At 54.2% G+C, this 13,443-nt stretch overlaps 1 protein-coding gene across 4 annotated transcripts in view; it reads right to left on the minus strand.

The window, feature by feature from the left end:
• PLCG1 (phospholipase C gamma 1) overlaps positions 1-13,443 on the minus strand; it is a 50,530-nt gene that overhangs the window by 8,070 nt on the left and 29,017 nt on the right. For all 4 annotated transcript variants that reach the window (XM_064465757.1, XM_064465755.1, XM_064465756.1 and 1 more), the window contains exons 5-21: positions 12,236-12,320; positions 10,486-10,569; positions 10,142-10,164; positions 8,879-8,951; positions 7,741-7,842; positions 6,856-6,974; positions 5,943-6,028; positions 5,492-5,612; positions 4,882-5,050; positions 4,301-4,423; positions 3,296-3,397; positions 2,874-3,061; positions 2,357-2,557; positions 1,768-1,887; positions 1,274-1,454; positions 794-871; positions 228-331 (exon numbers count right to left, since the gene is read on the minus strand). In XM_064465757.1, coding sequence (XP_064321827.1) covers positions 228-331; positions 794-871; positions 1,274-1,454; positions 1,768-1,887; positions 2,357-2,557; positions 2,874-3,061; positions 3,296-3,397; positions 4,301-4,423; positions 4,882-5,050; positions 5,492-5,612; positions 5,943-6,028; positions 6,856-6,974; positions 7,741-7,842; positions 8,879-8,951; positions 10,142-10,164; positions 10,486-10,569; positions 12,236-12,320 — 1,959 coding nt within the window. The remainder of the gene's footprint in view (positions 1-227; positions 332-793; positions 872-1,273; positions 1,455-1,767; positions 1,888-2,356; positions 2,558-2,873; positions 3,062-3,295; positions 3,398-4,300; positions 4,424-4,881; positions 5,051-5,491; positions 5,613-5,942; positions 6,029-6,855; positions 6,975-7,740; positions 7,843-8,878; positions 8,952-10,141; positions 10,165-10,485; positions 10,570-12,235; positions 12,321-13,443) is intronic.

Consider the following 13,443-nt stretch of genomic DNA (forward strand, 5'->3'; position numbering starts at 1 on the left):
GAAGGGGCAGCATCAGCACCTGCCACAGGATCCCAGAGCATCCTGACTGGGGGTCACGGGGGACAGGCAGCTCCTCCATCACCTGCTTTTAGGGTTTGTGGGGCTGTGCAGCTTGTGGGCAATCCCCAAACAGACCCACCCCTTGAGGGGACACACCTTTGTATGGATGGTGACACCAAGGTTTGACTGTATCCCTAAGGGAAAAAGGAGGCTCAGAACCAACTCACCAGCCTCCTTCCTGTTTCTCCACATTCTGGATGATGGCGTTTTTGGTGAAGGTGAGCTCATCCTCCCGCTGTGCCTTGTAGTCAAACAGGGCTTTGACGGCGCACTGCAATGAGGAAGGGTCCCATGAGGCTGGGCAGCAGACGGACACATGGACAACAAGCCCACGAGATGAGAGATCACCTCCCACCACAGATGTGTTTGTTGGGGGTGCTGTGAGGCATGTTGTGTGCAGGCAGCATCCAATCCTGCTGCCAGAGGCTGCCAGATCCTATTGACCCTTGCAGAACAGATCAAGGCTCCCACTTATGCCAAACCAGAGGTCACAGGTCTGGTATGGCCCCGCACAGGCACTTTCCTTTGGGCCAGAGCCACTAATGGGTTTAGTTTGGAGAGTTCAGAACAAGAAGCAGCCCAGCCTGGGAACCTGCAGGCTCAGCCTAGAGTGTGTCTTCCTGCACAGTCTAGAAATGAGTATGCAAAATAATACAGCTCTTGGAAAATAAAGAGACACTTGCCAAACCCTCAGGCCCTGCAGGTTGTTTCCTGTCAAGGAGTGTGAGAGTACCTTGAAGGTGGGCATGGGGTTGGCTTCCACGTAGAACCCGGGATGGCGTCCCTCGTAAAGGGCTCCATAGTCTGGCTCCTGTCAAAGCAAAGGGCCAGAGGTTACAACAGTGGCTCTGCAGAACAAGTCCACTACCTTGGGAAAGGTAGGGAGAATGCCCCAGGGAAGGCACAACACCAGATATGATGGCAGGACGGGGGCTGGACCGTTCCTGTGTCAGCTCACGGAGCTGCACAGCCAGATATGATGTTGCACACAGCAAACAGATGCCCAGCCCGCACTCCCTGCTGACCTGGGTCAGAGGGCCAGCAATAAATCTCACTCAAGCCAGTAAGTGTTTCCAACAGGGCATGAAGCCCCAAGAGACGTGGGCTGTGAAGCGCAGAGGTGGGTCACACAACACCACTTCAAGGCACCAGCTCAAAATGGACCTGTCCATCATCCTTTGGCTTAGCTCTTCCAACGGCTGCCCACACTCACCGCTGTCCCTATCTTCTCCAGTGTCTCCTCATTGATGGGGTACCTCAGCTTCATCTTGCGGTACAGTGGGTGCTTTTCATAGTAGCTGATCAAGTCCACCAGGCTCTCAAACTCAGAGTTGCCAAGCAGCACAGTCTGGCCCTCCTGCTGCACTCGGCAGTGTTTGATCTTCCCTTCCGCCCTGGCGGGTGGAAAGACAGAGAGAAGCCACTTGGTGCCTGGCAAGAGAGGGTCTCTGCCAAAATAAAGACACGCAAGCAAAAGGTGCCCCCGGGCTGGCTGCTGAGCACAGCCATCTCCCATCAGAAGGTGGGAGAAGGAGCAGGGTCCTAAAGGCTCTCATGGGGCTGTTAAGACTTATCCCAGGCTATCCAGGAGAGAGGAAAGCTCTGGGAGGGCTCACATCAGGCTCTCATCCCCTCTCCTGCTCTTTCGCACACTGCAGCATCCCAGCTCCACCTCCTGTGCCCACCACCCTTCTCCCAAGGACGTACCGGAAGGAGATGGCGTAGGAGCTGGGCTCGCTCCTCTTGCGCACTAGGAAGGCTCCGTCTCGTGGCACCCTCATCAGCATGTGCTCGGCTTGGGCCCGGGTGAGGTTGGCGTGGTACCATCTTTCAGAAAAGACATGTCACTGTGCATGGGTCTCCACACACCCGGCTTATCCCACACCACTGCCATGCTGTACTGCTTCCCCTCCAGCCCACAAAAGACCACCCTGAATCCTCAAAAGGAGGACAGGGAGCAGAGATCATCATGTATGTAACACTGCAGCAGGGCTGTCTTCTCCCTCCTGTGGGACAGAGCGCAACAGAGCCATTTGGTGAAATGCAGCATGGGCGAGGGCATCCCAACCAAGCCCAGTACCTCCTTTCTTTGGACTGAGCTTCCGAGGTAACCAGCTCCATCCACAACGAAGCTGGCCAGCCTGGCTGCTGTGGCACAGAGAGCTCCATGGGGATCAAGTGGGGACCAGAGAGCCCCAGCAAGGAAGAAAGGGAGTGCAGCAAGACCTGGGAGGGTTTTCCAGGGGGTCTCCACTGCCCATTGGACATGACCCACACTCCCCAAACATGCACTCACTCTTTGCTCTCATGGGCATTGGTCTGCGGCACTGGCTCTGTCAGCCTCATCTCAAATTCGTTGCACCTCAGGGGCACCTCCTGGTAGTGGGTGATGAGGTCGTAGAGGCTGTCGAACACCAGGTTGTCTGTCAGGAAGAACTTGGGGCTGCCGGCATCCTGCCGCGAGTGGATCCGGCAGTGCTGCACCTTCCCGTTGCGCCTGTGGAAGTGGGAGGGGGTAAACCAGTGTCATCTGTGGAGATTTTGCAGCTGCCTCAGGCACAGCTCCAGCCTGGACATGACATTCCTGCCCCACAGGAGACCCATTGCACAAGGGTCCCAAAGGACTTGACCCTTCCACACTGGGACAGAGAGTTGACATGATGCTGGGGCACAGAAAAAGGGGAGAAACCTGCTCGTGGACCACTGGAGAATGGGACCCCACCACTGAAGACGGAGTTAAGATGAAGAAGATGGGGTCAAGATGAAGACTACCCAGGAGTGACACCGAGCAGCAGGGTGCCTGTGGCCCTCACCAGAAGGAGAGGGTGTAGTCTCCAACAAAGGTCTCGCTCTCTCTGACGAGGAAGGAGCCGTCGGGGGCTCCCGTCTCGATGCAGTACTCCGTCAGCAGCCGCTCCGCGATGTGTCGCCCATCGCGTCCCGCTCCCAGCTTGCCGTGAAACCACTTCTCTGTGGAGTGAAGCTCGGTGCTGTTGCTCACCTGGCAGGGGGAAACCCACCACCTTGAGTTACTGAGGGCAGTAACTCGTGGTGCTGGAGTCTGCTCTGCTCAGGGGTCTTCCAACCAAGACTAGGGAGTTTCTGAAGCAGCTCCCACCCTTCCCACCACAGGATCTTCCCTTGAAGTCAGCTGGCAGTGGAGATGCGCAGCCCCTTGGGCAGTCAAGTCCTTTCTCTAGGGGAACAACTCACTGTCACATAAGGGAGCCCTCACCTCCTTTTGTTCTTCCTCATCCTCATTTCCTTGGTCACTGGTTGTCTCCCCAGAGTAATAGATCTTGCTGCTGGTCAGGACAAAGTAATGTGGGTTCCACTCCTGCAAGGAAACAAACTCTGGGCAAAGAGACCCCCTGAGGAAGCACCAAGCTGGCCCACCACCCATCCGTGGGATATTCCCTTCTTGATCAGCACAAGCAGTGAGGGGTGATCGGGTTTGTGAAAGACAAGTCACCGACAACACTGATTTCAGTGAGTTACAGGAGCTTCCAAGACATCTCCCTGGTCTGAAGCATGGGTTTATCAGTAGCAAAAAAAAGGCATGTGATACACCTTACCTACAAACGTGCTGCAGATCACGCTGCAGGCACCCCGGCACATATTAAAAGGAGATGACCAAATGAAGAGCAAATCAGTGCAAAAAGAAAACATCTGGCATGGATTCAGCACGGGGGATATCAGAGATTGAGCACATTGGAGATGGTTATGCAGCTTTACCATTGCACTTCCCTGTTTTCCAAAAACCTGTTTTGTTGCCTGACAGATCCCCAGCAAAGCAAAGCAGCTGAACAAGTGGACTGTGTATGGGTAAACGCACACAGTAAAATGAATGCTCCGTGCTTTACAAAGCAGAATGCTCATTTAGGTGTGTTAAGAGTGTAGGCACTTGGTAGGAGGCAGGCAGGTCTAGAAATGCAGGCCATCGCTAGGACTTACTGCAGCAACAGATAACAGGCTATACGGATTACTCAAGAGCAGCTGCAGTGCATCAGCCCAGAGCTCCCTCTAGCTCAGCCTTCTGCCTCTAACAAGGGCCAAAGGAGATTCCTAGGGAAGAGCACAGGAGAGAGCCAGCATAAAAACTCCCCCAGCCTTCAGAGACTCCTGAGACACAGGACAGACCAACAGCCTCTTAGATCATTCGCACCACACAGTGCTTTACAGAGTTACCACGTCATTTGCAGAGCCCACAGAGCAGGGCCAGGCTGAGAGTGGCACGTACGTGATTGATGGGGTCTTCCAGGTAGAGGATCCCGTTCTTGATGGAGTTGCTGATGTCATTCTCTGAATACATTACGGACGTGGGTAACTCCTCGTAAGCACTGCCCTCTGCCAGCTTCTTGTGCTGTGGGATGAGAGAGCGGGTCAGGCACCTTGAGGGGAGCAGGCACCCAAGAAGCAGCATGGATTTCCTGGTGAACAGCCCTAAAGTTCCAGGTCTGCTGCAGTGGGTTCCTCCGGACTAAAAGGACCAAGGTAAGACCCAGACCCATGCCACAGAGATCATCATATGGCACTAAAGTCCCACCCTTTCTTCCCAGAGGTGATTCCTGCAGCAGAAATACCAACATCCCTCAAGCTCTCACAACAGGCAGCATCCAGCTGCTGAGCTCATTTCCCAGCAGCTCCTCTAAAGTGAGAGCACTCTTTGTCTCCAATTGTTTTTAGCATTAGGTGTCCACTCCCCACCCTGCACTGCAACCAACCCCTTCCAGAGCTAAGCAGCCACCCTTGGTCCCCCACCCTCACCCCATCTGTCCCCATTCTCTCCACTTAGGAGCCTGGCTGGGGAAGCGAGTTCACCTTGATGAGAATCTTCCTCTTGAGCTGGTTTGGAGAGGGAAGGCCATCAGCAGAAATATCTACTGGTTTGGTCAAGAGCATGTCCCCAAACACCTTCTTGAAATTCTGAGCCATGTTCCTCTGCTGAGCAATGCTGCAGTGGTCTTCAATGGACAGAATGACAGGGAAGCTGGGAGGAGGGAAAAAGCCATCAGTACCAGTGTGATGTCTGGATGGAACCAACACCTTCTGAGCTCCGTTTCAAAACCTGGCCTCTGTGCCCTTAAGGAGCAGTTTGCATCAACAGCAATCTGTGCTGTCTTGAGCGTTCAGCGTACCCAACCTACAGCAACGTGTCCCCAGTGCTGCTGGCAATGCACAGAGTGGAGAAGGACTGGAAAACTACTGGGGTTTACACCCAAGGTCTTTCCTCCCACGGCTTTTTTCTGGGTGAAATCTCCCCTTGACTAGGAGACACAACAGGCTTTCTTCCCACCGAATCCCAGGCACGCAGTCTTGTGTGGGGTCTCTGGATAAAGCCGGGCTTCACTTTGCTACAGCCTTGGCTCTACCCTCTCTTTGCCTCCCTGACAGCTCTGCTAGCTGAAGTCCAGGTCCCTGCTGTACTCACTCAGAGGTGACAAAGGCATGCTCCTTGATAGTGACCAAGACGTCAGAGAACTTGATCTTGGTGGTTAAGGTGTGTCCATGGTAGATCACCGGCATGCCATCAGGACCATCCCAGCAATCCACTGAAAGAGATCCATGGGGGAAACTTAGCCCAAAGGCTGGAATATAGGCAGGGCATGGACATGAGATGGACTGAACTAAGCGCTGCCAGGAACCGCACTGGATGGTAATAAAGAAGTGAAGTGAAAGTCCAGATCTTTCTGAGGGACCAGAAGCTTGGGCACGTACCACCCAGTCCCACGAAACGAATGACCTCAGTCCTCTCAGCATATCATGGTGACAATGCTGCCACCAGCACGTCAACCTTGAGCCCTGCCTTCCACACAAAGCCCTCCCTGACCACGGCAAGCTATCACGGTGACGGAGACAGAAATGCCGCTCCAGGTACTCACGTTCGATACAGCGGCATCCCATGCGCAAGCAGCGGGCGTACGCCTCCAGCGAGGACTCGCTCGAGAACTGATCCCCCGTCAGGTACCTTTCACGTGAGAGAACACATCAGCAAAGCAACACGCTCACCACGGGCCTGGATGTCTGCTGGGGCACTGCAGGCCTGCCTCTGAGATGTAAGGAATGGTGAGAGCAACTTTCCCCCAGACCTGCCATCCTCCCCACGCGAGGGGTTCAACTCTGCCCCTACTGCAGGGGGCTGCAAGCAGTGCTCTAAGGTCCAGCCTTGCTGCTGGCTCTTGAGATAAGCCGCAAAGAGTGATATCAGCATTGGTGCCACAAAGAGCCCCCTCCACCCGCCAGAAGCAGCCTGAGAGCAGAGTCAGACCAGCTCTTCTAGGCAGACAGGATCTCACTGCCTGCCCTCCAGGCCGTCAGCTGGCTTAGGCTCTTGGTCCTTTAAATTTGGGCTAAGGTGCTGCCACTGCATCCCATGAATGGGGAGCACAGACAAAGCCTGTCTGCAAAGAAAGCAGTTCCTGCAAGATTCTTCTAGCAGCAGAGAAGGAAAATGGCCAGTTTCAGCCTGCTGGGTTTTTATCACATCTGTGCTTAGAGGCTGTGGAAGATGATGTTACTAATGGTAAGAAATCACCAGCGTGACAGCCCGGGACATGAAAGCACAGTCTGTGCAGATGTGTGCTGCACTGACACCACCAGAGCAAAACACTGATGGTTAAATGATGGAGGGAGGACTGGGGCACCGACAGGAAGGTCTGTGATGTACTGACCCTGTTTGGAAAAGTCTGCCTGACCCATCACTGGGACTGGGCAGAATAGGAGAATCCCACCCTGGCACAGGGGGAGAGGATGCTGCGAGCAGACGGGTGGAGAGAGCCATCGCTTAGTCCTTACGTGTTGTGGGAGGAGGAGATCCAGTAATGGGAGAGGGGGTTGTTCATGTTCTCCAGACACACCATGTCCAGCTGCGAGTTCCAGATGCTGTTCTCTTTGGAAAACAGGAAGGTGAGAAACTGCTCAGGAAGAAACAGAAGCGTGTTAATGATGCAGAGGAACCGGGTGCTGCGGTTTAGCTTCACACACATCTCACCCTCCATGTCAGCAGCTTCTGAGCCAGTAGCTATTTTCTAAGCTCAGCACAGACTGACCAGAGGCAATCAAGACCGCACACAAGCTACCTGACCCAGCATGCTTGAGTAACCACAGCGTAGGCATTGCCACCTCTCCTCTGAGCAATGCCAGATATCTGTGTACAAATCCTTTGACCCAGCTGGAGACAAATGAATTGCTCTGCGTTTTATTTTGCAGCTCCCATGGCAGGCAACAGGTCACTAAGGCCATGTGAGTCAAGGGACCTTTGCGTGGGAGTCAGTCCAGACTGCCAGTGACATGGTTATCTCCGGTTGTTTTTATCTTTTAGTTTTCAGCTCTTCTTGCTTTGAAAAGATCCTTACGTGCCCCAAAGGGGCATTAAACCAAATGCAGCCTCCTTCCTTTTCTAAATGAACTGCCTGATGAGCACTCCCAGCTGCACACATTCAGCACAAGAGGAGAGCCCAGCAGTCATTCCCATCGCCAACCAGCTCTTGTGCCACATGGTGACCCACCACGTTCAACTCATACAGCAACGCAGCTTACAGGAGCTGTGATCCTTTCAGCACCGCCGCCCCGCAGGGAAGGCACCGACAGTAGAGCTGTCACACCGCAGCACCCATTGCACTGGGGTTGGCACACCCTACTCCACCCACGCCATACACACTAGTGTTCAAGGTGTCTTACTTCATCCAGGGAGAAATAAGGCTCATCAATCTCCCTCAAAGGGTCTCTCAGAAAGTTGAACATGAATTCCTGTACCTGAAGGATATCTGCAGCCCAGAGCTCCTGCAAACCCCAAGAGAGACATAAAGAAGAAACCATTTCAGAAAGTATTATTCAAAAACATGTGCAGCTCATCCAACTAGCAACTTTAACCATTAAGGAGGCAGTTTTTAATGCAAGACCATCTCTGCCAGGAATTCAACCGTCAGCACAAATGCCGGATAGCACACAACTGCAGAAATCCGCCCTCTTTCTAAGTGGTCTTCATTTTCTCAATGCCATGCATTTTTCTCTCCAATAGCTCCTTTGCACACATCTGCCATCCCTCTTCCTTCGGCAGCAGAAGCCAACCCTGCTTCCTTTCGCTTGCCTCTCTCCCTGGGTGTCTTTCATTAGGCCATCAAAACGGGCGCGTCTCGTTGCTGGTTAACTCTGCTGGCTGCAGACTATGGGCAGAGAGATGGTGGTGGGAGGCGGGGAGGACAGTGCAGAGCAGGAGGCCCCATGCTGTCACACGAGGCATGGGAGTGCTTTCATGAGCCACCCCGTCCTCTTAGAGAAGGAGACCAGCAACGAGACAGGAGCCTGGCAAGAGTAGAAATAAAGGGTCTGCACAGCCACAAATGCGCTGCTTGTGCCTGTGTGCATGTCTGAGCATGCATGCTGTGCTTGCTGCATGACCTAAGATTGCTTTTAAATGGAAATCAAATCCCTTGGCTGCTCCCAGGAGCTGCTGAGACCTCCTGAGCAGACTGCATGGACCATGACACTTTGGCTGCTGCAGACCTGCGGTACCAGCTGAGGTCACAGGGACTGGGTAAACTTCCACTGACTCGTTCCTCCCTCCTGGGACCTCCACTCCTCTCAGCCCTTCTGCTCGTTGTCCCTTTTCTGACCAGGATGCTTGGCTGAGGCCAGATTTACCCTCACCAGTGCTTTTCCTGCATCCTGCTCCAGGAAGGATGTGCTCAGGTTGTGGCCATGCCAGGCAGAGCACCCCACGACCAAATCATCCCAGCTCCATGGCAAGGAGTACTGGATCCGTAGCAATACCAGTGCCTACCCCCTCATCCCTCCCCTGGGCCTGTGTCGAGCTCACCCTCTGGTACTCCAGCAAGAACTTCTGCAACTCCATCAGCGACACCCTGAAGTGCTCAGACCTTTCTCCACCCCTGAAAAGCAGAGAGAGAAGCTTCAGTCACTTAGGCACCACATCATGACCGACTGTTACCAGCATCACGTGAGATGCCATCCACAACCACCGTGGTGTGTGCAAGCAAGATGTACCCCGAGCAAGCAGCGCTGCAAGAGCAGAGCAGGATGAGCAGAGAGAGCGAGGAGGGCATGAGAGGAAACACACAGCAGCTGAGAATATATGGCCATATCTCAGAGCCAGGGACTGCTCCAGGAGCAGTCCAGGATTCACACTGCCAAGGGTACCACAGTGTGCAACTCTGGTGAAGGGCAGCAAAAAGCATCAGACTGACTCATTTGTACAAAAAAAAATAGAGGTCTGCTTGTCCAAGAGTGAAAAGAAAGAACTAAATAGGTGCAGGGCAGTCAAGGGGTGGTTGTAGAGAGGACAGAGCTACAGGTATCCAGAGGACATGGACTCAAGGAGGCAGGGCAAGGAATGAAGGAGGGAATCCTTTGTAGCTTATTATCTCAAAAGACTTGTCCATGAACATACCAAGCCGCAATGGGCAGCAAAGGGCCATGCTGGGGACTAACACCAAAAAACCTGAAATGACTGGGCAGTGCTGGGTGCCCTGGGCAGAGGGATGAACCAGATGGTCTGCTGAGGTCCCTGCCAACTCTCTTTTTTATGGCTATCAGAAAAAAAAGAGAGGAGACCATGGGGAATTACCTGAACAAGCTTACAAGTCTTTCACTCCGGTTTCCGTGTCTAAATTCAAGCTCTTTTTATCACGGCTGAGATGCGCACAGGGCAGGGAAGGGCACAGTTAGCAACGGCACCACGGGCACTGCCTGGAGAGGAGCTAGAGGGGACTGCACTGCACGCAGCCTGCACAGTCCCTGGCTTTGTGGCCAACCACGAGGACAACCTCTGGGAGGTGGCTCAAGGACCGATTATTTCACATAAACCAGCTGACTGTTTTTGGAGGCGGCTGACCTGAGCTGGATCTTAGTGGGATGTCTGGGTGGAAGAGAGCCCTTACTGACTCGACCTGAAGTGTCTGCAGCAAAGATGCGTATCCAGAGTGCAAAAACGCAAGCAGCGCGGTGGCAAGCAAGAGGTGTGCAGCATTCCTCCTCCCCAGCACACTGCTGCAGGCACCAAAGCATGTTATGGAGCAAAAGAAAACAGCCCTTTCCCCAGCAAGTACAGAGAATTATCCACCTTTCTAGGAACGGGATATCCATCTGCAAAAGAAGCACAAGCATTAGGTTTGCACTGAATCTCACTGACGTATGTGAAAGCACAAATTGATCAGGACAGTAACGGGGATAGCAAACCAGCACTGCGCAGCTCTGCTCACGCGTCACCTCCCCCATCCCCAGCAGCCCCAGGCTAACCAGCCTAAAGCAATAACTTCTTTATTCCCTATCATCCCTGGCCCAGAGGTAGGAGACAAGAACCATTAGCTGAGGGCAGCAGGGTTAAAAAGGCAATTAAAAGGGAATGCCCAGTAACAAATACGGTTTTTCCCTCCCCCTCCCGGCCCTGGAGAATGCAGCACTTACCATTTTCTGGGCACTGAACATCAGGCTGCGGTAGAGTTGTGCAAACTGCCCGTATGTGATATCCCCATTCCTCTGCTCCACGTCCTGTGGCAAAAACAAAACCACACAGGTTTTACAGGGGCCACGGACAACCCTGCATAGCCCAAGGAGTGTCTCCTCCCACGAGGATTCCTGGGGGAAAAGGGGGAGGAAAAGGCCAAAGCCTGGCCAGACTTTCCCTCCTACCTCTGCGCATCTCTGCTGGGGCCAGTGGGACCCCGCAGTGCCCACGACACAGGCACAGCCTAAACCAAGTTACGTGATTGCCCAAGCTCATCCACATAGAGGCAACACAGTGCCGATAAAAGGGTTACTGCTTACTTGAATAGTTACAAAACAATCATTTATTTTTTTTTGTTTGTGAGCATCTGAAGCGTCTGGAAACTAAGACCCAATGTGCATGCTCTCCTTTGGCCTTGGAGTTTAGTGCTGGTGGATGATGGGATGTCATCCAGAGAGACCTAGACAAGCTGGAGACGTGGGCCTGTGAGAATCTCATGAGGTTCAACAAGGCCAAGTGCAAGGTGCTGCACCTGGGTCAGGGCAACGCCTGGTACCATCAATACAGGCTGGGGGATGAAGGGATGGAGAGCAGCCCTGCGGAGAAGGACTTGGGGGTGCTGGTGGATGAAAAGCTGGACATGAGCCGGCAATGTGCGCTTGCAGCCCGGAAGGCCAACCGTATCCTGGGCTGCATCAAAATCAGCGTGGGCAGCAGGGCGAGGGAGGGGATTCTGCCCCTCTGCGCCGCTCTGGTGAGACCCCCCCTGCAGCGCTGCCTCCAGCTCTGGGGTCCTCAGCATGGGACAGACATGGGGCTGTTGGAGCAGGGCCAGAGAGGGCACAGAAATGATCCGAGGGATGGAGCACCTTGCGACGAGAACAGGCTGAGGAAGTTGGAGTTGTTCAGCCTGGAGAAAAGAAGGCTGCGGGGAGACCTTATTGCAGCCTGCCGGTGCTTAAAGGGGGACTACAGGAAGGGTGGGGGCGGCCTCTTTAGCAAGGCCTGCTGTGACAGGACAAGGGGTGATGGTTTTAAACTAAAGGAGGGTAGATTTAGACTGGATAGAAGGAAAAAGTCTTTTACTGGGAGGGTGGTGTAACACACGAACTGGTTGCCCAGAGAGGTGGTAGATGTCCCATACCTGGAAACATTCAAGGCCAGGTTGGACGGGGCTCTGAGCAACCTGATCCAGTTGAAATTGTCCCTGCTCACTGCAGGGGGTTGGACTAGATGGCCTCTAAAGGTCCCTTCCAACCCAAACCATTCTGTGATTCTGTGAAATGGCTGGTCATCATGAGATGACCCTTCATTCCTGGGTCTGCAGTGATGGTGGCAGAGCTGGCTGGCTGTCACTCGGCGGCGGTGGGTTGCAGGACCAACTGGCTTCACTGCCTGTCCTCCTGCACTCCACCCCACCAGGGCAAAGCCCTAGACCAGAGCCAGGAGCAATGTGGGGAGCGGGGGAGGCAGGGTGGGGCAAAGAGAGGGTGCTGGCCAGAAACGGGCCAGGGTGCGTCATCCAGTGGGAGCTGGCACCTCTTCAGTCACCGCCGTGGGTGGGGGCCCTCCCGGGAAAGGCTGGGAGCCTCTGCAACATGCAAACGTGCCGTGGGAGTTTAACTACCACCAGGTTTTGCTCAAAGGCAGGCAACAGGCTGTTGAATGTCCCCAGCACGAATGAGGAGAGTGATGGGGTCACACACTCACCGCAAGTCTCTCCCGCAGGAACCTCATGTTGGGGACCCGATAGTTGACCTGAGACAGCATGTTCTTCAGATCCTTGGCGGAGATCCTGGCTCAGCAGAGGAAAGAGGAGAAACATGTTCAGCAGCTCTAGGACAGAGGGGTCTCTCCCTGGGACCAGGACAGGCACTGAGCAGCTGTGCCCCAAGCAGCATCAGCTGTGACACCAAGGATGGATGTGAGACCCCAGAAGGATGGGTTGGGACCAAAGGCAGAAGAGAATGTTTTCCACCCCAACGAACTCTGCATCTATGCTGCACATGGGGAGCAGAGAGAGGTGCTTGCATCCCAATGGGAACTGCAAACACTGCTCCTGCAAGCTCCCAACACTGCAGGGCGAGTCCCAGCACTCTCATCCCACTCGAGCCGATGCTGCAACAGGCGCATATTGCATACTGCTTTACAGGAACAACCGGGGAAAAGCATTTTTTCAAGTATCTGTGCCCCAACAAGGATGCTGGGTGACCAAATCCCTTCCAAAACCCACTCCCTGGCCTGTGGAGGGAGCTGGAGGAGGGCAGGCTTTGCAAGTGGTTTGTACCCTGCTAATTTTATCCTAAAGAGAGGAAAAAAGCCATTTTCAATGTCTAGCCACAGGCACAGCACTGCCACATCGTGCCCAGCTGCGCTCCCCCAGCCACTGCCACACACACCGCTGGCATGGGGCAGCCAGCACGGCTGTGCTCCCCGCGAGGCCCTTTGCACTAAACGTGCCAGTTCCTGGACTGGAAAGGGCTCTGGTGCCAACCCCGAGTGGGATCCTGCTCCCAGGCGGGCAGAGACAGGCTGCAAGAAGCCCTGAGCCGTCCCTGCCTGCTCCAACGTTGTTCCCCACTGGGGCAACAGCCCTGCAATGAGAAAAAACAGGGATGTCTCCCATCTGCCAGATTTAAGAAGCTGAGAGGTCTGCATGCAATCATTTTCTGGCAGCTCCTGCCTTAAAAGCAAGTCCTCCGAGTATGTCCCAGCAATAAGAGACGCTGCTTTTGCCCCCTGCTGAGTGAGTGGGAGCCCAGGACCCTACAGGATGCTCCCCGATCCTGCAAAGCACAGGGCAGGTCTGACCCTGGGACCGCTCACAGCTTTGGGGTGCAAATATAAATATGCCACAGAAGACGTCCTGTGCAGGGGGCACGCTGTTATCTGCAGTGACACAGAGGGGCAGTGTGAAC

This window comes from Phalacrocorax carbo, chromosome 14, assembly GCF_963921805.1.
Source record: "Phalacrocorax carbo chromosome 14, bPhaCar2.1, whole genome shotgun sequence".
In the NCBI taxonomy this organism is placed as follows: domain Eukaryota; kingdom Metazoa; phylum Chordata; class Aves; order Suliformes; family Phalacrocoracidae; genus Phalacrocorax; species Phalacrocorax carbo.